Source organism: Chironomus tepperi, unplaced genomic scaffold, assembly GCF_022539635.2.
Source record: "Chironomus tepperi strain 1889 unplaced genomic scaffold, CSIRO-AGI_Ctep_v1 contig_309, whole genome shotgun sequence".
NCBI classification, from domain to species: domain Eukaryota; kingdom Metazoa; phylum Arthropoda; class Insecta; order Diptera; family Chironomidae; genus Chironomus; species Chironomus tepperi.
Window position 1 is genome coordinate 1,694,208 of NW_027226431.1, and position 23,121 is coordinate 1,717,328.

At 30.2% G+C, this 23,121-nt stretch overlaps 1 protein-coding gene across 5 annotated transcripts in view; it reads left to right on the top strand.

The window, feature by feature from the left end:
- Nucleotides 1-16,083, top strand: part of LOC139092589 (protein vein-like) — a 49,989-nt gene extending 33,906 nt beyond the window's left edge. For 2 of the 5 annotated variants that reach the window (XM_070643056.1, XM_070643054.1), the window contains exons 6-7: nucleotides 6,839-6,936; nucleotides 9,856-10,639. In XM_070643056.1, the coding sequence (XP_070499157.1) occupies nucleotides 6,839-6,936; nucleotides 9,856-9,950 (193 nt within the window). In that variant the 3' untranslated portion in view covers nucleotides 9,951-10,639. Of the gene's footprint in view, nucleotides 1-6,838; nucleotides 6,937-9,855; nucleotides 10,640-13,369; nucleotides 13,585-15,836 lie in introns of those variants that run through there. The other 3 variants (XR_011544607.1, XM_070643058.1, XM_070643057.1) reach the window with 3 other exon arrangements.
- The last annotated feature ends 7,038 nt before the right edge of the window (nucleotides 16,084-23,121 follow it).

Genomic DNA, 23,121 nt, shown 5'->3' on the forward strand with positions numbered 1-23,121 from the left:
ATCTTACGACTAAACCAAGTAAGGAAGTAGCCGGTTTGCAGCATTAAATATTCTTATTCCAAGACATCGGTTCTAGTCAACCATTTTTGTTTTATAAGGCTCATTGCAATTAAAAGGCAAATCTTCAATGGAACCCCCATTCAGTATTCACTTGCGTCATATTTGGACTAAATCGACTTTTCGTCACATTTTGGACTACGTTGAGTTTCCTACACAAATTTGCAATGTTTTAACGCCCGCCCCCAAGCTTAATGTTATTCGCCTTTGTTTCATTCACAATTTACAAGCTACTTAGACAGTGCGCTACCCTCTTGACGTCACTTGTGACGAAACATTTCTGAATGTCTATGTCAAATGAGTTTTAGATGTATATTTCGCATTTTAAAGTGTCATATCCTCTCACAAAATATCTTTCAATTTCCACGTGATCTTCGAGAATTTTTTTTGAGCATTATTTAGTCAAAGCCCATCTGTATTTCACAATCAACGTCATTTTATGATAAACTTTCTATAAATTTACACACTTTTATTAGACATTTAATGGCTTCTTACATCAGAAGCCTTCCTTTCATCTTAATTTCGTCTCAATTTGACATCATTCCCGATAGAATGAAGCAAAACAAAAAAAAAAAAAAATTATAAGCGGAATCATAAAATAAACTCATGCGGAGCATAAAAATGCGACTTTTATGTGTCGTCAAAATTAAATTTTAATGATTTAGATTTTTTTTTACTCACTATATAAAATGATTTATAAACGTGCGCGATCATTCGCATGCTACTACCACTGTCATTTTAATCTTCCAACTGCCGTTTGTTACTATATTAAAATATATATAAAAAAAAATTCTTTTTCTTATTATCTTCATTTTTATTTTCATCTTGAAAATAAATGAAAAATCTCAGACAAATTTTCTCCTTCACAGGTTTTTAAAGCGTGACTATAGCTTGAGAATGTTTGAGTATCATGATCAGTTTGTCCTGGTTTTAATTAATTAGTTTTGGTTTGTCTTCTTCTTCTTCGTCGCTGGTTGTACAGATCAACTGTTATCCGTAGCTTCTCTTAGTTGGCGTTTTGAGCTGGATCCGCCGCTGACTGACTACATTTTGCGTTATGAGGGACTCAACAGTACTTGGTTGATGTTTGAAAATGTGGATTGTAGAAAGATCTTCCGAGAATTGAAGTTAATCAATGGCATAAATGGATGATAACTTGGGACTTATTCAAATTGGCTCTAATCTTGAAATTCTGAGTTCGAATCCTTGCAATGACAATTTGTCATTTTTCGTCCGTACACTTCTAATGAAATTTTAGTCCAAAGACCTTAGTTTGACCTAGAAAAACGTGGAGCAGTCAGAAGTGTTGGATTTGTGCTGTGGTCCAATACAACGATAAGAGCTGTGTAATGAGCACTGTACAGAGGGAGAAGGTTTAAGTGTGCTTTGTGCCACGATCACCAACAACTCCGGGGTAGCTCAGTGGTAGAAGCATACGATAAGAAATGTTGAATACGTGGGTTTGAGTCCTATTCTGGGCTATATTGTATAGAAGTAATAAGGTTCCGAACCAGAGGAAATTCAAAATTCAGAAGTGGTTTAAAGGAATTTCTAGTTAAAGCCTCTGTCATACACAATGCCTATCCTATCACATCTTAACTCGAATACCCGTCAATCTACAAATTTTAAAGAATCAGTGTAGTTTATAACATATTATATTAGTCAAATGACGTAGAATCAGTTAAATGTCACAGAATGTCCATCTTTAACAGTCATAAAGTACTCCTTGTCCTATAGAAAAGTCTCAATCCTTTCAATTTATGACTATAATCTCAAATGAAACCTGTTCCATATCAACACAAATAAAGTCAAAAATGCGCCAAAAAATCACCAGTAAATGCCAAAAAAATTTCCATTTCCCCCACAATGTAATCCTACAAGTCGGGAAAGAAAATATTTTCCTTGCCCACAGAACTCAAAAGAAGAGATTTTTTAAATTAAATTTATTTAATATTAAACAAATGATAAACAATCAATATTATTGACTTAATGTAAATTTATTGAAAGGAAGGAACACAGAGAGTGTTCACCTACTTAAAAATATTTTTCATTTAAAACCAAAATAAAACAGAGAAAGTCAGGAAAATAAATATGAGAAATAACAAGTAGAACATACGCGTGGCGTAAGATTTTTGTGAAAAATAAATGAATATTTTGCACTCGGTGGATAAAATCGTGTCGTATGGAACTGAAATGATACCAAAAATATCATCAAATAATATGCAATATATCTGTCATGTCATCCATAATGTATGTACGGTTTTTGTGTGTATATTTATACATTCTTAGTCGCGAACGAGAGATAGAAAATAATAGTAAATAAATAAATGTTGGACAGGAGACATGACGACGTAGAATCATGATTTTCATAAAGTGTCTCGCAGTTAATATCGTAACGTTGGCTACCAGTCAAATTACATTTGACTGCACATCAAATTGTAAAAGAGACTGAAATGAATGAAAAAATGAAGATAAAATATAAAAATTTATTTATAATTGAGGAATATGCGGCGGGAAAGGCGACAATGGAAGTGAAAGGAGGAAAAATGGTTGGAAATTAGTGGGGTATGGGTGGATTGGTGCGCATTTAGCTTAGTGTAGACTATAGTACTTAAAATAGTAAGATTGTAGAGAAACTTGGGTGATTTTATGTGATTTTGAGAGACTATATTGCTCTATAGACAGCACCCCGGCTGATTTTAATGTCATGTAATTGATGGATTTGTGCTGGGATCTAATACATCCATAAGAGCTGAGTAATGAGCACTGGATAGAGAATGAAGCTTTAAGTGCACTTTGTGCCATGTTTCCTAACAACCCCCGGTAGCTCAGTGGTAAGATCATGGAGTGGAAATCGTAGGACGTGGGTTCCTAATTAGGCTTTGGTGTGAGAAAGTATAGTTTTTTCTCTAGAACCTTAGAAGTAGTAAGGTTCTGAACAGTAATCTTGTAACAAAAATTGAGATAACTCCCAAGAGATTTTAAGTTGAGGATCAAAATTCCCGTCGTAAACTGGAAAATACTCTGAAAGTTTCTGTTCCACTGTCTGCAAAACCAACGAAAAAGCGACAATTGTCTAGTTAGTTAGGGTCTGTTCCACTGTCTTGGTTAGGGTTTTTGAGTCTGAAACACTTTAAAATGGCTTATATTGCTAATCGAATGCGTTATAGCTATGAAAAGGATAAAGAAAACATGTCTCGAGTATACAGACTCAACTACTTAAAACGTAAAGAATGAAGACATAACCCATCCCCACATCCTCACTAACTTGTCACTAACCTAGTCTCAGAAAATGACATTCAAATGAGATGTAAACTTTCAAATGAGGAGCAACAGCATCAAGAAAGACACGACAATGTCGACGACAGCAAATAATAAAGTTGTAAATGAAGCATATAGGAAGTAATTGAACCGTCTACACATATATCTATAAATCATCCATTAAACATTCCTTTGTTATCGCATTTTTTTCGTCTCAAAAGCAATTGAGACTTATTAATTACGCATTTCAAAGTCGAACTATACAATAAGAAAAGCCAAAAAATATGCGAGATATGCTACACAATCATTTTTTTGCCATTGCTTACATACTTGCACACATTTATGATCATCATCTTGATCTTCTGTTTGAAAATAAAAGAATTATAAAAAAAAAATTGAAATGAGAAGAAAAATTATAAAAAAAAGTAAGTGAAAAACGCTCCATGAATATATATATTTTTTTGTTTAGTCTAGCGCGGGTTATTTATTTTTAAACATTCACCGAAAAGCGCGCTGTGATATGAGAAGAAAAGAGTTTTTTTAAAAAGACTGTAATGTATGTGCAAAGGAATAAAAAACATGAGCAAGAAAAATACGTTAAATTGAAAAAAATCCGTGAACACGAGAGTGTGCATTTTTCATGATGAATCACTCGACTTTCTGCTCTACTGCGGTGTCTTGAAATCTCACTTATGACTTGTCTTTACTGGTGGTGACTTTTAATGATCGTTTTTGAATTTTTTTTTTACTTCTCTTGTCGCGTTAATGTGTTTTGATGTATTGCAATGGAATTCAATATATTCTGTTGAAAGATGAATGTTAAGCGGCATACCTGAGATGTTTACTTTAAAATATTATTTTTTTTTCGATCGTGACAGAGCGGAGTGGGTAAAAAAGTGGAAATTGGTTAACAGTTGGACATTGGGTATCATGAAATATTATTTATAATGTCTTATTCATCATGAGAATTGCATCAGACCCCCCTGACTTAATGTCACACTCATCACAATTATTTGCATTGTTGTAGTTCGTGGCATGGAGACTAGATTGCTTTTGCAAGTTAAACTGCTTCATCACAGCTGATGATCAGTTGCTTAGACATCAAATTTCAATGAAGCTTTAGTTTTTTTGACAAATTGTTGAGATAATGCTGAATAATGCTGAAATAAAGCTCCTTCTCCTTGATTTGTAATGTCCTGTTCCACTTGAGACTGTTATTGAATATACCAAAAAAAAAAAATAACATGCAAAGACCATACTTTCAAGAACTTGTCCTACTTAAATATTCTGATTAAGCATGCTCGTAAGCGTCTTCTCAGCCAGGGGCGTAGCCATAAAATTTCCAATTCTCGGAGGGGGCGCATCAGCTCTCAGCTTATCCTGGCAATGAAACCATGCTTTATGTCTGCTAAGTAGTCTATTCAATAAGATAAATTAGCTGTGATAACTGAAATCCTGAGAATCATACTCAAGTCTTCAGAGTCTTGGATAAACGTACCACGCCAAAGTTACGTCTTTTGGTCGATCAAACATAAAAACACCTGAGCAGACAGCAGACATCTTAATGAGTACGCTCATGATACTCAACATATTCAATTAACCGATCGGACATGAGCCAGGAGGGACAGGGAGGCAGAGTTGGCATTTAGGTAGAAATAATCGGGGTAAGCCCACCCAATCATGACTTCTTCAGAGCCCCTTCCGTAGATTGCAATTTTCCGAAGCCATTTCCGTAGATTGCACTTTCCGCCTGTGGGCTGATACAGGTTGATGTTATTTATTTCTTACTTCCACGTACAGATGTTCGATCTATGAACTGATGGTTTATCATCAACATCCTGAATACACCCCTAATGCACGTTCATTCAGATGAACATGCTCTTTGTCTGTCAAAGATAATAACACCAGATACTGAAATATGTGCATAAAAAAATAATTTACTAAGTAAATTCAACTGTAGATAATAAAAACTGTAGGATTAAAGACGCTACGATATTAAATGAACAGCAGTGCACCCCAATAATTTCATCTAGTCACTATATAATACCTACAAGACATAAAGCATGCATGCTTAATTTTTGTAAACACAAAATTAACTATTTCTAAATAAAATTTATAATCATCAATTGACGAATTCTAAGAAGTAGCATGATTAAGACAATCAAACTTATCGACTAATTAAGAAAGTTATTTATCACTATGAAATATAATTCGCACGTTAATCTCTTCATAAACATGGTAGCGCGTGCAGTTGAGCAGGAAAACTTTCCTCTTCATTTATGTTTGTTTATACATAATTAATTAACCTGAGATTTCTTTTGAGGATTTTTTTACTTTTTTTTTTACTTCTTTTATACTTTTTAATAAACATTCTTTCGTTTCACAATTGGGGGTCGATTCGTTTTCATTTTCATGTTCTTCTTCTTCTTTTTACTTGATATTTGAAGTTTATTGAAAATTTCTCTCACTCCTGTGAATTATTTTTGTGTGTTCAGGAAAAGAGAAATTGAAATTGACTTCAATTACCCAGCTGAAATAAAATAAGAATCACTCATTTATTCTTCCTCTTATTTTCTATCAATATTTCATATTGACGTCATTATAAGATCCTACACATGGTCATATGATTACCGAGTGACACAAGGGGGTTGAGGTAATCACTTGCTATCCATTTGGCATTCATATGAAGTTTTGTGGCTTTGATATAGTCAAATTAGAGCATAAATCGCTTGATTGGCATTAGAATCAATGTGAGAGTCTGTTAGAAGCTGTCCTGAGTAGCACAACGTGTTCATTGGGGCTTCTCTACGTCACCGTATTAATAGTGAGACACAACGTTGCCCTGACATCATCGTGACGCAATGTGCTACTCCAGACAATGTGGTAAATTTCATTTTTCACCTTAAAAAGCCGAAAACATGTGTCAAAACGGCGACATAGTTTGAGCCTGGTGACTACATTGTGTTTCTCGGGAGTGGATTTAATTTGGACTCTTCATTGCTGATTTTGTATAGTTTATGTCATTCTATGGGTAAATATGTTCTACTCAAAGAGCCTGAAAGGCACACGGTATAGAAAAAGACTGTATATAGTGTCTTCTCGTCAAAGTGACTCTAGAGTGCAGTTGGATTTAATAAAATCCAGACCTGCGTCGACCTAGATTCATTAATTCACGTCAAAAGCCTTTTGAGAGGTAGATTAAGTCATTTGGAACCTAAATTGATAGAACAATAGTCTTTCAATATCCTTAACATCTCTAAACTGCTGTTTATTAGTGTCTGTTGTCGCTCGGAGATCATCCTCGATTGCATTTAGCTTCTAAAGTCCTCATTGCATTCAAACAACTGCTATATAGAGCCTTGCGTTCCTCGAAGATCATCCGCAATTGAATATAGCTTCCAAACTCTTCCTCATACTACTGTGTCACTCGGGATCTTGTATTGATCCCACATCTGTGTGATTGAACTTGAAAATTTTCAATATTATTTTTTTATTAATAATTTTCTTCTTTCTTTTTCAGATGCGTTGACGGTTTCAGTGGAAATAAGTGTGAATATAAAAACACAAACATTACACCGAGTACGTACCACAAACAACCAGAATGTGAATCATATTTGGGTACATTTTATTGCTAAAGAAAATTAGGCTCATTCTTTATCGATGAATTTTTTCTTTTTAATTTTGTTTTGTTAATTAATTTAAACAGTAAAAATAAAATTATTTAAAAAAGATTTAATGCGGGCACATGAGAAAAAAATATCGATTTAAAAAAAAAGTTTCTTGTTTCATCGTTAAACGTGCAATAATTAAAAGGATAAAATATTATATTTTTTATTAAATCGTCAGTACAAATGTAAATTTAATTAATAGATTTTAAAATGAAAATGAGCCGATTTTAAATCGGAAAAATAGGAAAAAAATTCTCATTTGTTCGATTCGATTTGTTTCAAAATTTACCGAAAATCTTGAATTTTCCACTTAGCAAGGCCTAAAAATAGGGATTGTCACAGTCTCGGTCTCGATTAATTTTCTCGAGACTTAGACCAAGATCGGGACCGGAAAAGCATTGAGAACTTTCCCCAAAAACTCAAAAGTTTGAATTTTTCAATTAAATTTGAGACTTTTAAAAAATTGCTTGTTTTAGGGATATTTTAACAAAACTCAAACACTTTATATTTCACAATTACACTCATGGAAAAAATTTTAAAAATTGTTTTTTAATTTTTTTTAAATCAATTTAAAAATTAATTTTGAAGATTTAAAATTGATTTTAAAATCTTTACAATTCAAATTAAGAAATTGTCTTCATAATTTTCATAGCTTGCAAGCTTAGGATTTAGAGTACTAGGCAAGTAACTAAGAGATCGTGGGCTACGATTAATTTCAAAACTTACTAATTTTGCAATAGTTTTTAAAAATTAAAAAAATTTTTAAGTTTTTTAAAATTTCAAAAAAAAGTTTTAAAAAATTTTGAAAATTTTATAAATTCACAGTTTTTAAATTGTTTTCATGAGTGTAATTTATAAGTGTCGAGTCCTTGCTTGGACCCTCCTAGCTTCCCTCATGAGTTAAACACCAAGATTAATTCCTTAAAATTACCTACTAAATTCATTAGAATTCAACCAAAAATTGCTAGAAAATTCTTAATAAAAAATCAACAAAATTGAAAGCAAATTAAAGAAAATTTCAAAAAAAATTTGCATTAACATTCCAAGAAAAATATTTTTAATTTCATAAAACATAAAAAAAATTTTGTTTATTTTTTTCTCTAAAAAAATTATTTACAAAATAAAAAATCGGACGACATAAAAAGTAAATCGAGGAGCCTAAATTTCTATAGCATTTCAATCACCCAAATTTATTACTCATTATTAAGAATAAGCTCATTGAATTTATTATTTCTCCATTTAATTTCTGCATAAAAATTATCGATTGTTTAATTTACATTTTAAAAAAAAGAAGAGAAACACACAGACACGAATTCTCGATCATTTTTTTTTCATTCAACGAAGAAAAAAACACAAAACTTCAAAAAAAAAAAAAACTTTAAATAAAGTTTATCATTAAACTGTATATTTAAAATTATATAGATAGATGTTTGAAAAAAAGAGATCTTCTATGAAGATTATTTTACTTACTAATACACACTTCGTTCACACTCATTTTTCTTGTTATTAGGTGGAAAAACTCATTTCTCGGTCATACTGAATGACCTTAATACTCTTTAGCTTAGTAACAAGCTTCGTTTGAGCATAGCTCCTTCGTAAACTTATAATTGAGATTAAGCAGAACTTTGAGAATATAGTATGTGTAATTGTAATTGTAATGGCAGACGACCTCATTAAGACTTATGCTTTTTCATGCTGACAATAAACAGCATCGCCTACAGATAGTGGACGGTTTTGCTATTTTTACAATACGGTGGTGTAAAAGATGTAACAATTAGGATTTTTAGAGAGTCTTATTAACTGATTTTTGAAGTTTTAAAAGGTCAACTATCATTAACTTCAGACCTACGCATCTAAAATGAAGGAAATTGAAGGTCTGTTGTTTTTGGACGAACTCTATAGCGAAAACACTGGGAGGAAATTTGTTTCACTGCCTTATCACCACTTCTACGATTCATAGTTGTTTTAACAAATTAATCTTTAATAACTAATTTTCAAGAAGAAACCTAGCCTTGCCAGACAATGATTAATTTTGTGAGCATGTTCCTTATTTGTTCGGGCAGCCCAAGCGTCAAAAGACTTCATTCGAGAATCATACGGAGTTTGGAGTCCATTTGGACTTCATTCCGCTCGAGTTGACTTTCATATTGCCAGAATTAGCTTGATTCGTTCGAAATTTGTCTTTAAACTTATCTTTGGCATTGAAAACTGTAAGAATGTTCATTAACAGTCAGTTTATTGAGTCATTTTGAGCTAGATATTACCCCTACATACCATAGTGCACAAGTTGACATAATTTCTATTTAATAACTTGACTTACTGTTCACTAATGATTTTCCTTTTGTCATTAGTCGACCATCACTCTAGTCATTAACTGGAAATTGTGTTAAGATGTCAATTCGGGTTTTTCTCACTAGTATGTATATTTTAGAGATTCGTACTCTTAGAATTTAAAGTTTGTATAAGAATTTTGCATTTTCTGTTCATTGCAAAGTTCAAAAACTCTTCCTACCCCCACAGCTGAGGTCACCATTGTCATTTCTACAATTTCAATGAGTTTAAGTCATTATGATGATTAAAAAAATTTGAGTTTCCCACCAAATAAGATCATAATTTCACTTCAATAAATTCACAAAATTCAAAAATGATCAGATAAGAAATAGGACTAAAATAATGATAAACTTTATTAGTTCAAGAATCTTACACACAAACAAGATATTCTAAATATTTTAATTCATTCAAAAAACAAAAACAAACAAAAAACCAATCGCATATCCTTTTTTATGAATTTTGTTAATTTAATAATTAATTCTTCCTTAATTATTTACTCTTTGGTATAAGGTTTCATTTCTTTTATTTTCATTTATAGTTTATTTCCAAAAACATCCCTTGACACATAAAATGATTACACATAAAATTGGTACAAAGTTAACTATTGAACAATCATTTATTGACACCAACTGAATTTATTGACATTGACTAATTCTTGACCATTAAATAAATATAAAAAAAATAATAATTAAATTAATGCATTTTTATTGTATACACAGTTGATAAGGAATTATACAATATTATTTAAATATAATTTAATAAAGCTCATAAGCAATAACCGAGGTTTTTATGGATAAAGTCTTTATGAAAAAGATGAAAAACATAAAAAAATGGAAGAGCAAAAAAATGATGAAAAAATTTTTTGTTAAAAATGGAAAATTGAGCAATACGAATTGTAAATTTTTATATAGTTTCCTCAAATTGTAAGCAGGGTTGTTGTTTGGATTTGATGTAATTAGGTATTTTAGGATTGGTAATGGATTGAGAGATCGACCTCTTGTAGTTGATTGCTTAGGAAACCTTATACTTCCTAGAGACCAGAGCTCGAAGTCGACTAGGGTTTTGCATGGAAAATTTGACCCTGATTCATATAAAATTTGAGTCAACTTTAAGCTCTAGAGAGTTATCCAAACCACTTTACCATTATAGGTGTTAAACTACACTGTTCCAATGGTGTGTTTTTCCGTACTTAACCCCCGGAAGCTAGATGGCATTGCAAAGACAAAAATTTAGCTCGACTAGCATGAGCAAAGTCAAGAGACCGGATTTTACCGAATTTGACTTAAAACAAGGATGGGCAAACTTTTATTTGTCCATGCGATTCATGCCCTTATCACTAAAACCATCAAAATTAGTGGTCAATTATTAAAATTCAACTTAAAAGCAAAATTGTCATTAACTAAGGCATTAAATGAATAGTATAGGGTTCAACAAAAAACATCAAGCTTAGTTGACAGTCTAATGAGCTCCGAACTCCATGCGGTTTCGAATTGGATTCCAAATGGAGCTTTGTGCAGCCAAGGAAGTTAATATTTTGCGAATTGCTCCATATTGGAACAATTTATAATACTTAAGGCCGTACTGGTACGCCTCAACTGTGTGTTCGACAGCAAAAAGTTGTCTCCCACTGACTTAAGGGATGATTTTGCATATTATAAATTAAAACAATCTCAAAACATCCACCAGACATCCTCATTGTCTGACAATTCATCCGTAGTAATTCACAAGCGCCAACACAAAAAAAAATATTCATTGTCACATCCACTTCCTACAACAAATACCTAACCTCGAACAATAATCCAAACAACAACACTGATTGCAAAATGTCAAAATATTTTTGACAATGTATTAAAAACTAATTAGTATATATGTATGTAAAAAAGTAAACTTTAGATAACAAAGGAAAAAAAAAAATATTTAAAAAAGAAATTAATGATCTGCATCAAAAATTACTCGAGTCGATGCGAAAAAAAAACCTTTTTTCTTTCAATCTTTTAGACGAGATTTTTTGTAAATATAATTTGCCAAAATTTTTTTTTGTTTCAAAAAGAAAAGAAAAGTAATTTTATTGCTTAAGTTTAAAGGAATAAAAAAATGATGAAAAAAAAAAATTTTTTTTTATGTATAAAAAATCTTAAAATATCAAAAAAAAAGAGAAGAAACAACTCAATAAGTGCTAAGTTCCTAAAAATATATTGTCAATAAAAAAAAAAAAAAATGAATATAATAATGAGAAAATATATATAGATGATTTATATTTTGGCTGACTTGTATGATATTTTGATTTAGTTATAAAGTATGTGAGAAATTTTAAAATTTAAAATTTAAAACAATTCAATTGACTTGTTTTGAACAATTTTAATCTCATACTTTAGAAGAAAAAAAAGAAAAATTTTTCTTTTAAAACAAAAAAAATATAAATTAAATGAATTTAGTAATGAAAGATGAAAATTCCGTAACTAATAACAAATTTTTAATTAATTTTTTGCACTTAACATTTTTTTTTTATTCATTTGTTATTAATGAAGATTAATTTTTTTGTTAAATATATCTATATATTTTCACAAAAATAATTTAAAGTAACACAAAAAAACATGATGGAAAAGGACATATAATGTGGAGAAATGATGTAACACACTGGGTGGGAAAATTGGAGGAATTAGCTTGGATTCAAAATTTGAATGATTCATGTTGTGATTTGATTTGAAAAGCTTGAAGTCAACCTCAATTTTATATTGAGTTGAGTCGACTTCAAACTCTGCTGGTTTGTGAATTAATTTATTAAAACAAATCACAAATTAAAGTTTATTAAGTATTTTTGCAAAAATTTGAATTTTCCCGCAATTTTAGAAAATTTGTTTACAAATTTTTCTCATTTTTCGAAAAAAATAAAATTCAAAATTTTGAGTTATTTAAACCGATTTAATGACAAAAATTGAGCTTAAAAGCTTTGCTCACATTTATTTTATAGTTTTCAACAGTTTAAATAATGCAAATATACGAAATAAAGCCAATATTTAATAGCCAACTCTTCAAGTGGAAATGTAAACAAATGAATTTCGAAAAAATTTTTCATTTCGAAAATCAAAATTTTGAATTTTTAAAGTTGAAAACTGTTGAATTTGAATTAAATTGATTTGAATTTAAATTCAAATTAATTCGAAATTCAAATTGTGAAAATTTTCATAAATTTTGCAATAATTCTGTCTAAATTTGAATTTTGAGCTGTCTTTTGTAAAATGATTAAAGTTTAATCCATTTGTCGTGGACAAAAATACGTTGTAACTAGTTAAAGCCAAGTTAATGTCTAGTTGATGACTAGTAATTACGTAAAATTGTTCTCTCAGGCTTTAATAAGATGAAGCTAGCTAAAGAACTTGAATATTCGAATTTCACCATAATAAATTGCAAATAAATTAGAAAACTTAATAATCATATTTCAATCTACATAAAAGAACTTCTAAATCTCACTAATATCCCATCAGTGGTCCGATAATGATCATGAATCATGAGGATGAAATAATTTAAAAATCGATAAGTTGAACTATGAAAATTGAAAATTCATTTATCCTCATTAAAATGAATAATTATAGACCACGAAATCACTTTGATCACCATCAAATGGAACCCCCCGCGAATCACTCTCATGCCAATTAAACAAATTTTGAATCAAGGTTAATAACTTCATTTCCCACCAAACATAACTCTTATAAATAATTAAAAAAATTTTGCTAACAGAGAAAAATTTTCAATTTGAAAATATGAAAAAAAAAAGTCCAAACAGATGTTTAATTTGTTTAGAAATTATTTTAGATTTTTATATATGAAATTTGCATATAAAAATTTAAAATCATATGAAAAAAAAACCATATTTTATCCAAAAAAAAAAAAAATCTAATTTAAAATACCAAAAATTTAAAAATAAACCGAAAATTTAATAAAAAAATTAATTTTTCTGTTCTAAATTTTTATTCATTTTCATTTTCAAATTTAAATGTTGCTTAAAAATGCTCAAGACTTTGAAAAAAAAAATTGTTTCTTGTGTTTTTAAGGTAAGACTGGAGGAAATTTTAGTAGCTCATGGATAAGTCAAAACAATTCTAGAACGTAAAATTCCTTTCGATTTTTAAGGGGACGCATTTAATTTATCATCAAATTTTAAAAAAAAAAATGGTTTGGAAAAAAAGAATTATGATCAGCACACTTGAAGGATGGATGGACTCTATGGAAACACATGTTGATAATAAATTCATACACGACAAAAAAAGTAATGTAAAAATTATTGCAAGTTAGTTTTAATGTAGATTTTTCGCTATAATGTAAAGCTCTGATTTGAATCATTGACACATAATGTAAAACAAATGTTAATTTTTGGAAAGAAAATGCGGAAATTTATTTTGTCAGATTTTATTATAAAAGTCATGTTTATTAACTTATTTTAGGTATCCTGAACAGCACAAGCCGGTTAATCACACTGAACAGCACAAGACGATCCAAAACTCGGAATTAAGCTGACGTGACTCTGAGATGGTAACCTTGATCGTACCGGTTTTAAATCGAATCGGGCATGAAGTCAGAGTCACGCCAGTGTGGGACTAAGTTTAGGATCGATTAACCGGTTTGTGATGTTCGGGTATACCTTTAGGCATATCAAGCAATTAGTTCTTATGCAACTAATCCTTATGTTTTAATAAAATTTGAACCTAAAATCTGGTGTTAGTTAAATTTGAAGCAGATTTATTGTCTGTTGACTAGTCCACAGAAACACAGTTAATGGCTAAGCTCATTCAATTTTGGCTTGATATCAGAGATTCGATTGTGCTTTAACGGCACAAGTAAAGTTTCGGCTGACTAGCTTCAACATCAATTAATGTAATTAAATTATAGTAAAAATCTGACAAAATAAACTGCCAAAAACAGAATCAATAAAGAATAATTCCAATAAACATAAATTTTTGAGAATTTTATAATACATAGCATGCTAACCAAAACTTTGTAATTTTTTTTAATAAAACAATAAAAACTGAATTCACTGAAAAGCTTAATTTAGAACCTTAGCCTTAAAGACTAAAGTCGACTCGCATTTTACACTAAGTCGAGTATACCTCTCCGTTTAACATCTTAGTTAAATTATAGCTCTTGTTAGAAGTATGTCTTAGTATACTTTAGCAATCTAGGATATAACTAGATCAATATTACTACGATTTGTTGACTTTATGCTTGAATAACATAGAACATATCCCGAAGTCTCAGTTTCGAAGAATTTTCGAGATAATGATCGGGAGTGAGGCTCAGACTACTCTAGAATTCTTTGAAGTCTCGACGAATCGCGAGACTGAGACTGGGAAGTCTTAATATCAGTCTCAAGAACCTTTAACTAAGACTAGAATCAAATTTAAGGTTCTTTTTACCCTACCCGAAAAGCATACGGCGCGAAAAAGACGAAAAATACTGTTTTCAATAGGCAATGAATTTAGCGTAGAGCATGGATTTACTGAATCTAACCTAGCATGTCACTCTTTCCCGAAGACACTTTTTTACGCTTCTCCAATGTCGAGTGCCTTTCATGCTAAATAAACTCTAAGTATAAACCCTCAATTGAGATGGTCAGTGAGGATAACTACGCGTCTGATAAAGCAGACTTTCTCCTTGAACGTCTTACGTCAAAAGCGATCCAAATAAAAATTTTGAATCAAAAATATTTTTTTATTCCTTTTTAATTATCCATCAAACTGATCAGATTTCTCAAATGTAATAAACACGAGTGGCAATTTAAGATGGAAAATTAATCTACTAAATTTTCAGTGAAATCAGTCTTTAAGTTTGACCCAAGAAAAAGTAATTCAATAAAGAAGGTCTTGCATGCCAGTAACAAGAAATGATACGTAAAACAAGCCAATCATAATCTCAATAACAATAACAATAATTATAAGCTGGTTGTTTAATGATTTCTCAGAATAAGATTGATACAAAATATACAAATATATATGTATGGATAGAACATTCACATCTGTTACTGTAACACAAAAATAAGTAAAGTTTATTTTTCGTTATTTTTAGTAATTTTATGTTTTAACTTAAACAGAGTGTGTTAAGATGTATAGACACAAATAAGAACATCATTTTTTATTTTAATGTGACCATAACCAAAAAAAAGCAACAACAACAATGTCTATAACCCAACTATTAAAGACCTCTCACCTCTCATCTCCTCTCATCACATCATTAATTGATTTATTGACCTAATTGTTAATTAGATTCTCAGCAAACAAGTGCCATCTGGCTTTTATTTCTGTGACTTCAGCTGCCACTTTGAATTTGCTGTGGATATATACTTTAAAATCTTTATCATTTTTTATCATTAACAAAGTCATTTAATTTAATGCTTCCTTAATTTGTTTCGTAAGTACTGCATTAACATGCCTTATGCTTCATTTGAATCATGCTGCTTAATTCCTTTAATTTTAATATTTTTACAAATTCAATTCCTTAATTAGTAATAATATTAACCCATTTCAGATTATGAATTTGCTGATCCTTACCTTTTAAGTCGTCCTGTTGCTTCAGTCTCGAGTGCTGATTATGACGATGATGATAAGTGAATAAACTGTTTGATCTTCTATTGATCGATATGCAGCACACAAAACTCGTCTTTATTATTATAGAAAATGATGATAAGTAGATACCAAAGATGTTTTGGGAAGTTATAATGACTGATGTGGTTGATCATGGAAATGTGGGGTTGAGTTGTGGATATAATGAACTAATAAGGACTTAGAATTTAGGAGGTTTTGGGGTAGGTTTTGGAATTTTTGTTAAAGTAAGACTTCAAAATTAAATGATGATTTTGAGATAAATTTTCCGCCATATCTTAGCCACTTAAATTTAAGTCGATTTTGAGTCGTGCCGTGGTGCAACATTTCAATTTAGCTCTATGATTCAGGCATAAGAAATGTTGTATGAAGAGACATAGCGGTTGTATGGCAAATTCAAACCTGATTCTTGGTTTGTTATTGTCTTTTAAGAAAAGTTCTAAAAACCTAATGAATGTAAAAGATTTACAAAACATACTTACTGGAGATCGACCAACTTAGGGCCTTGGTTATTACTGAAAAGTCTTTTCCATCTGACTCTATAGCTCCATTCCTCTTAAGTAGATTTCATTTTTAATTTTATTCCAAGTAGGTCGAGTTCCGAGTAGCCGACCGATTTCGACTATAATTGATTCATTATTGGAATAGATTAAGATATGATCGATAAATTACTGTTGATCTATTTTGATTTAGTAAAGGCAAATTTTACATGTGTTTATCATTGGGAGGCTGTACATGTAAATTGTAGACATAACAATGTATGAATTATAGCAACAGAATAGGTTGTCATCATAGTCAATAACAATCCTATAGCATCAGTGGTAGGAGAACATAGCTACGCGGAAATCGTAGGACGTGGATTCAGAGTCTCCCAATCGGAATCCATTATCCGGAATTATATTTTTAGTTAGATCAACAACTCAAGTCAACATTCAAATCTAGTTTATTCAGAGTTTTCAGATTATATGGTTGTTTGAAAGATATAGATTGGTTTTTTGGGTATCAAAGGGGAGCTAAGAATTTGCAAAACTTCTATCCAATCACATCAGTCATTATTTAACCACCAAAATAAAGAGAATTTAGAGATAAATTTTTTGTAGTAACAATTCACGCTGCCTCAACTTTTATGGTAGTTAAAAATTATTCATATTTCAATTTTAAGAAGAAAAAAGTTAAAAAAAAAAACACCTTAAAAAACTGAAAAATCTCACTGGCCTAAGTGCATTCCATAAATAAACTTTAAGTAAAATAAAAATGATTTTTTGTTAATAATTTTCTATACACAAACAAAAACATTAACACGAAATTGAAAAAAAATGGAAAATAAAAAATAATTTGAAGAGATGCATTGAGCTTGAATGGATGAAAATATTGAGGAAGTTGATAATAGTGGCTTAATTTTCAATATAAGAACCGTACTACTGCCCTAAATACTCTTCAAGGTTGAACAATTCAGGGTTCAGTAAAGATTAATTTTTAAAAAATTAAAAATTCAAATTTAAAAAAATTCAAAAAACAATTAGAACCTCACAAATCCACTAATAACTGATGCATCCTCAATTTTTACAATAAAACCTTAAAGTCAAATTTATTCATAAAATTAAAATAAAAAAAAACCAAAATGAGATTTTTAAAATTTCTCAAAAACAAAACCTTTTTTTTTTACATATTTTTAATGCCTTTTTCTAAATGTGCTTTAACTACAACACACAAAAAAATAAGTAATTTGTCATTAATTAATTGTCTACAAATTGTCTTGTTATCAAGTTGAATAAAGTAGAACTTTACAACAATAAAATAAATAAAAATTGTAGCTGATCAATGTAAATCAGAATTTAAAATAAAAAAGTTAATTGAACTTGAACTTAACCAATTGACGTATTCTGAATATTTAAATTTAAAAGCTTTTACTAAAAAGCTCAAAATTAAGTTTAACGGATTTTTAAAATTTAAATTTTTGTTTCGTTAAAATTCCGAAAGATGTCGTTGAACAAGAATTCAAATATTTTTCGACCGTTACAAAATGAAAAGTTAAATTCTTGAGAATTAAACAATTCTTTTTATTGTAAATACATCTGACATAAGAAGATGTAGAAAATGCACAATGAACGTGATTTATTTTCTAAAGTCAAAAGCTTAAAAATTCCTAAAACATTCAATCATCGTTGTCATTTTGCTAATTCATGGCTTTGCATATATAATAATAATGGATATTACTAGTGTGCATATCATTTGCTGGATTCTGATGACTTAATTCACAGTAATGTTTCGCTTTGACTTTGTATAACAATGTGTACAATACTAACATATATCCATGATAATTTTTTAATGGGATTGCCTCGAGTTGTGCACGATTAAGTAAAAAAACTATTTTATAAATAACAACTTTATGACCTGTTTCTTTCTTCTTCATCTCCTCCCTTTTTTCTCGACTCGAAATTTTTTTTTTCCTCATTACTTTGCCAAAATGATGAAAGAGTAACATATCTTGTTGAGGAAAGAAAAGCCAGTCAAGCAACAAAGTAAATAATTGTGAAAGAAAATATTTAAATTCTTGATGCTATTGTTGTCTATATATTTTTTAATAATAACTGTGTCACTTGAGGATTGTTGAAGGAATTTTTCCGAAAAATATTTTCAATTGAAATTTTCAGTTCTTTCAGAGTTGGTGATCTTCATTTCCTTATTGACAAAATCAAAATTGTAGTCCCGAACTGAGTTTCAAAACAGGCACCTGTGACAGGCCAAAACCGTTCAAATTCTTGATAATTTGTATTGTTTTTACTTAAAAAACCATACAAATTATCAAGAATTTATACGGTTTTTGACTGTCACAGATGCCTGTTTTGCAACTCTGGTCCCGAATAACATAAATCGATTAATCCAGTGGTACGCAACCTTTTATTTTTTGCGGCAAACCTTGATGGTTGGAAACGTTTATCAAAATCGCACATGGCACACAATTTATGGCATTTCTAAGAAATTTTGGCAGCTCACTAATGTGCTGCGACACACAGGTTGCCCATCACTGAATTAATTTATCAAAATTAAGGAATCAAGCCGGCGTGACTCTGACTTGGTGCTCGATTCGGTTTAAATCTGGTCCAATGTCAGAGTCATGCTGACATTGTGTCTGATTTTGAATTAAGCCTGGTGCAAGATTCTATAACAACTGGTTGAAAATAAGACATATTCTCAAAAGTTTCTGACAGAGGTAAGTTGTACTTAATTTTTACTTACTTACTTACTTACTTACTGCAACCATGTTCCTATGTGGAGCTTAGGTTACAACAGAAGGCTTTCCATTTGACTCTGTTGCTGGCTCTGTCACCTGGTTTGTACAAATTGTACTTAATTCAGTGTATCTCAATTTTCAGATTGTGGCACACTCAGGCACAGAGGCGTATTCAGGAGGAAGGATGATCGAGATGGTGGTCAAATACTGATCGCTGCTGCAAAAATGCAATTAAATCTTTCGATAATGTCGAGTTTATTTGTTTATTCTTTTCAACAAGATGGCAACTCTACAAGTCTAGTTGACCCCATTTTACACCAAAGCCTGATCGTTACTATATCATCGTGTTAATTATTTTTCAATAAATTCATCGTTTATTAAACAATTTCTTCCTTTACAGCCTTGTCTCATCAATAATCAACATCAATAAAATCAATTTAAAAAATATTCTGTCCTTAAAAGGCAAAAATAATCAAAAATCATTGCAATGTAAATCAAGTTGTTTTATCTGCATAGCTTGAAGGCTGGACGCCAATTAGTCAGAATTGCTTTCTTTACAGACTCGTCTGAGAGGTAAAATGCAACGAACTGCAATTTTTGTCTGAAAAATGGATCAAAATCTGACGTCGCGAGGCCGTTAGGACAATTTAGCGTCTTGCTGTCAATTCGGCGATAAATGAGAGTCCTAGCTTACACCTTGTGCTGGTTCTGTTGATTTATTAATTGGATTTTTGAAATTTGAAGATTTTTCTCAACAATTTGCTTAATTTTGTAGTGAATTTCACTCTATTTCTCACTTCCTTGTACGTAGGTCGACCACCATGCGTAGGCAAGGTCTAAAGCTGGCTCAATTCTTTGAAACCTTCAAAGGTACATCCTTCATTCAAGCCCTAAGTCAATAAAAGTTATTGAACCACCGAAAAAGCAACCCACATGTGAGTGTTGAAATAATAAATTGAAAAATTCAGCAATTGTCAGCAACAGGCATGCTAACTCTGATGTATACACAATAAAAATGTTATTGCCGACACAAGAGTCACACGATGAAATATCTCTCAAAATAAATAATAAATTAATTAATAAAAAAAAAGTAAAATGAAAGAATTTTAAGTTTGCAGAAAGGAAAGGAAAAAAGACACAACAAGCAAAAAGGCGAGAGAGTCGCAGACACGACAAGAATAAAAGTTTTATGAATGAAAAAAAAAATTGTCATCACTCGTGATTTTCTTATGAAAGAAATTGAATCAAAGGCATAACTCACGCTCTGTTGTGACTTCTGACTACGTGTGACTGACATTTTTTCATTCTTTCTCTTTTCATTATGCTGTGCAAGGGCTAGAGTAAATAAGTAAGTGACTTTTTATTTATTTTAAAATAGAAAAAAGAAAAATTTTTTCACTCTTTTTAATTTTCTTATTTACGCAAAAAAAAATTGAAGAATGCAGTCTTGGGACATTTCAATTTTGTCCAGAAATCATATCAAAAATTTATAAATTGAATTGAAAGATAAAAATTAGAAGATTTCAAAAATTTGAAGACTTCTTAAAATTTGAAGATTTCTGAAAATTTGAAGATTTCAAAAAAATTTAAAAATTTCAGAAAAATTTGAAGATTTCAAAAAAATTTGAAGATTTCAAAAAATTTAAAGATTTCAGATCTCAAAAAATTTGAAGATTTTAAAAATTTGAAGATTTTAATAAATTTGAAGATTTCACAAAATTTGAAGATTTCAAAAAATTTGATTTAAGATTTCAAAAAATTTGATTTCAAAAAAATTTGAAGATTTCAGAAAAATTTGAAGATTTCAGAAAAATTTGAAGATTTCAGAAAAAAAATTTAAAAATTTAAGATTTAAGATTCAAAAAATTTCAAAAGATTTGAAAATTTAAAAATTTAGAAGATTTCAAAAAATAAGATTTTAAAAAATTTAAAGATTTCAAAAATATTGAAGATTTCAAAAAATTTGAAGATTTCAAAAAATTTAAAGATTTCAGAAAAATTTGAAGATTTCAGAAAAATTTGAAGATTTCAAAAAAATTTGAAGATTTCAAAAAATTTGAAGATTTCAAAAAATTTGAAGATTTCAAAAAATTTGAAGATTTCAAAAAATTTGAAAGATTTCTCAAAAAATTTGAAGATTTCAAAAAATTTGAAGATTTTGAAAAATTTGAAGATTTGAAAAATTTGAAAATTTGAAAGATTTCAAAAAATTTGAAGATTTCAAAAAATTTAAGATTTCGAAAAATTTGAAGATTTTAAAAATTTGAAGATTTCAAAAATTTAAAGATTTCAGAAAAATTTGAAGATTTCAAAAAATTTGAAGATTTTTAAAGATTTCAAAAAAATTTGAACATTTCAGAAAAATTTGAAGATTTCAAAAAAATTTGTAGATTTCAGAAAAATTTAAAGTTTTCAAAAAATTTGATGATTTCAAAAAATTTGAAGATTTCAAAAATTTTTGAAATTCAAAAATTAAGATTTGAAAATTTTAAAAAATTTAATCAAATTAAGAAACTCAAACTCATCCATGTCCAAAGAATGACTTACAAGCAACAAAATTGAAAATCAAACTGAAATTGAGAGCAAAATAAGAAGAAAGGAAAAGCTTCCTTTAAAGCGATATTTTTAGTTTACATGAGCAGTCAATTTATTTTTATCGATTTCAACTTTAAGACTTAAAAGAGCAATTTCAATTTTTTTAAATAGAATTCTGCACATGACTCCCTAAGTGTGTAGCGGAAGAAGATGAAGAGTTTTTTTCGCAAATTAATCTTAAAATGAGCTGGGTGGATGCGAAAAAATTGAAAATAAAAGAAATTTGTTGGCATGTTTATAAAAAAATCTTTGTTATGTTTGGGTCAACAAACGCCATTAAGAATCTCAAATTATTTACGCATTTCCCCCCTCGAGTGAAAGTTATTTAAAGTCCATGTCTCGTCTGAACTTTTGTTGATGACTCACGATCATCGTCAATTATGCAATGTTATTTTCCATTTAAAAATCAGCTCCGTTTGATTCTTGCAGGAAACTGTCTAGAAACTTTGTTTATTGCTAAACTTATAGTTTACAAGTCTGGCATGGCAAACAAACTTTATAGAACAAAGGAAGGATATAGAAATTGGCCAATTTGTTGGTTATTTTTTTCTCTTCATTTGAGGAAAGTTTTTAATCGGATTGGAATGGAATGAACCCGAGTGACATATGTATGGGCATGCTATATTGGTTAATGCATGATCAATTCTGGGTTTTTGGACATTTGCTTGACATTTGTCTGGTTAAAATACAAGTTGGTGATGTAGTTTCTTCTTTTTGTGAGACATATGGTTGAGACTTAGAACACTGATCAGTCAATCCCTGGATGGTTCAAAGTAGACCGTGAGGAATCCATACAAAGTCCTATTGGATTCCTAACTCAATTTAGTTCCAATTTACTTACTTATTTACTTAGCTCAGTGATGGGTAACCTGTGTGCCATATGACATGTGGTTTTGACGGGCTAATCACTTAGGTGTAACGCGAGGTTGCTTACCACTGACTAAGCTAGTCTTGCACATCAATTGTGGTCCATGGCCTTCCATAGATGTCTTCTGAAGCCTTCTCTATTGCTGTCTACTGCTTCCCAATCCCCGAATTCACATGACTTCCAGATGGATGCTAAATTGAGCCTTGGGTTACCGACTATCCTGTGTCCGTTTAAAATCATGTGCTTCTGTTCAATACACAACAAGTTAAGCGGATCTTCTCAAATTCCTTCAAATCCATCACATTAAAAAGCCTCAAAACGATAAAAATCATTGAAATGATTAGACAACATCATCAACAATCACCCGCCTACATCTCTTTCTGCATAAATCTCAGCAATTAATCTTCCAATCTTGTTGAATATATAAAGAATAACATTTTTGGAAATCCATTCAAAGTTCACGCTCATTTAAATGACAAAAAGATTTATTTATAAAAAAATAATGCTTGCCCA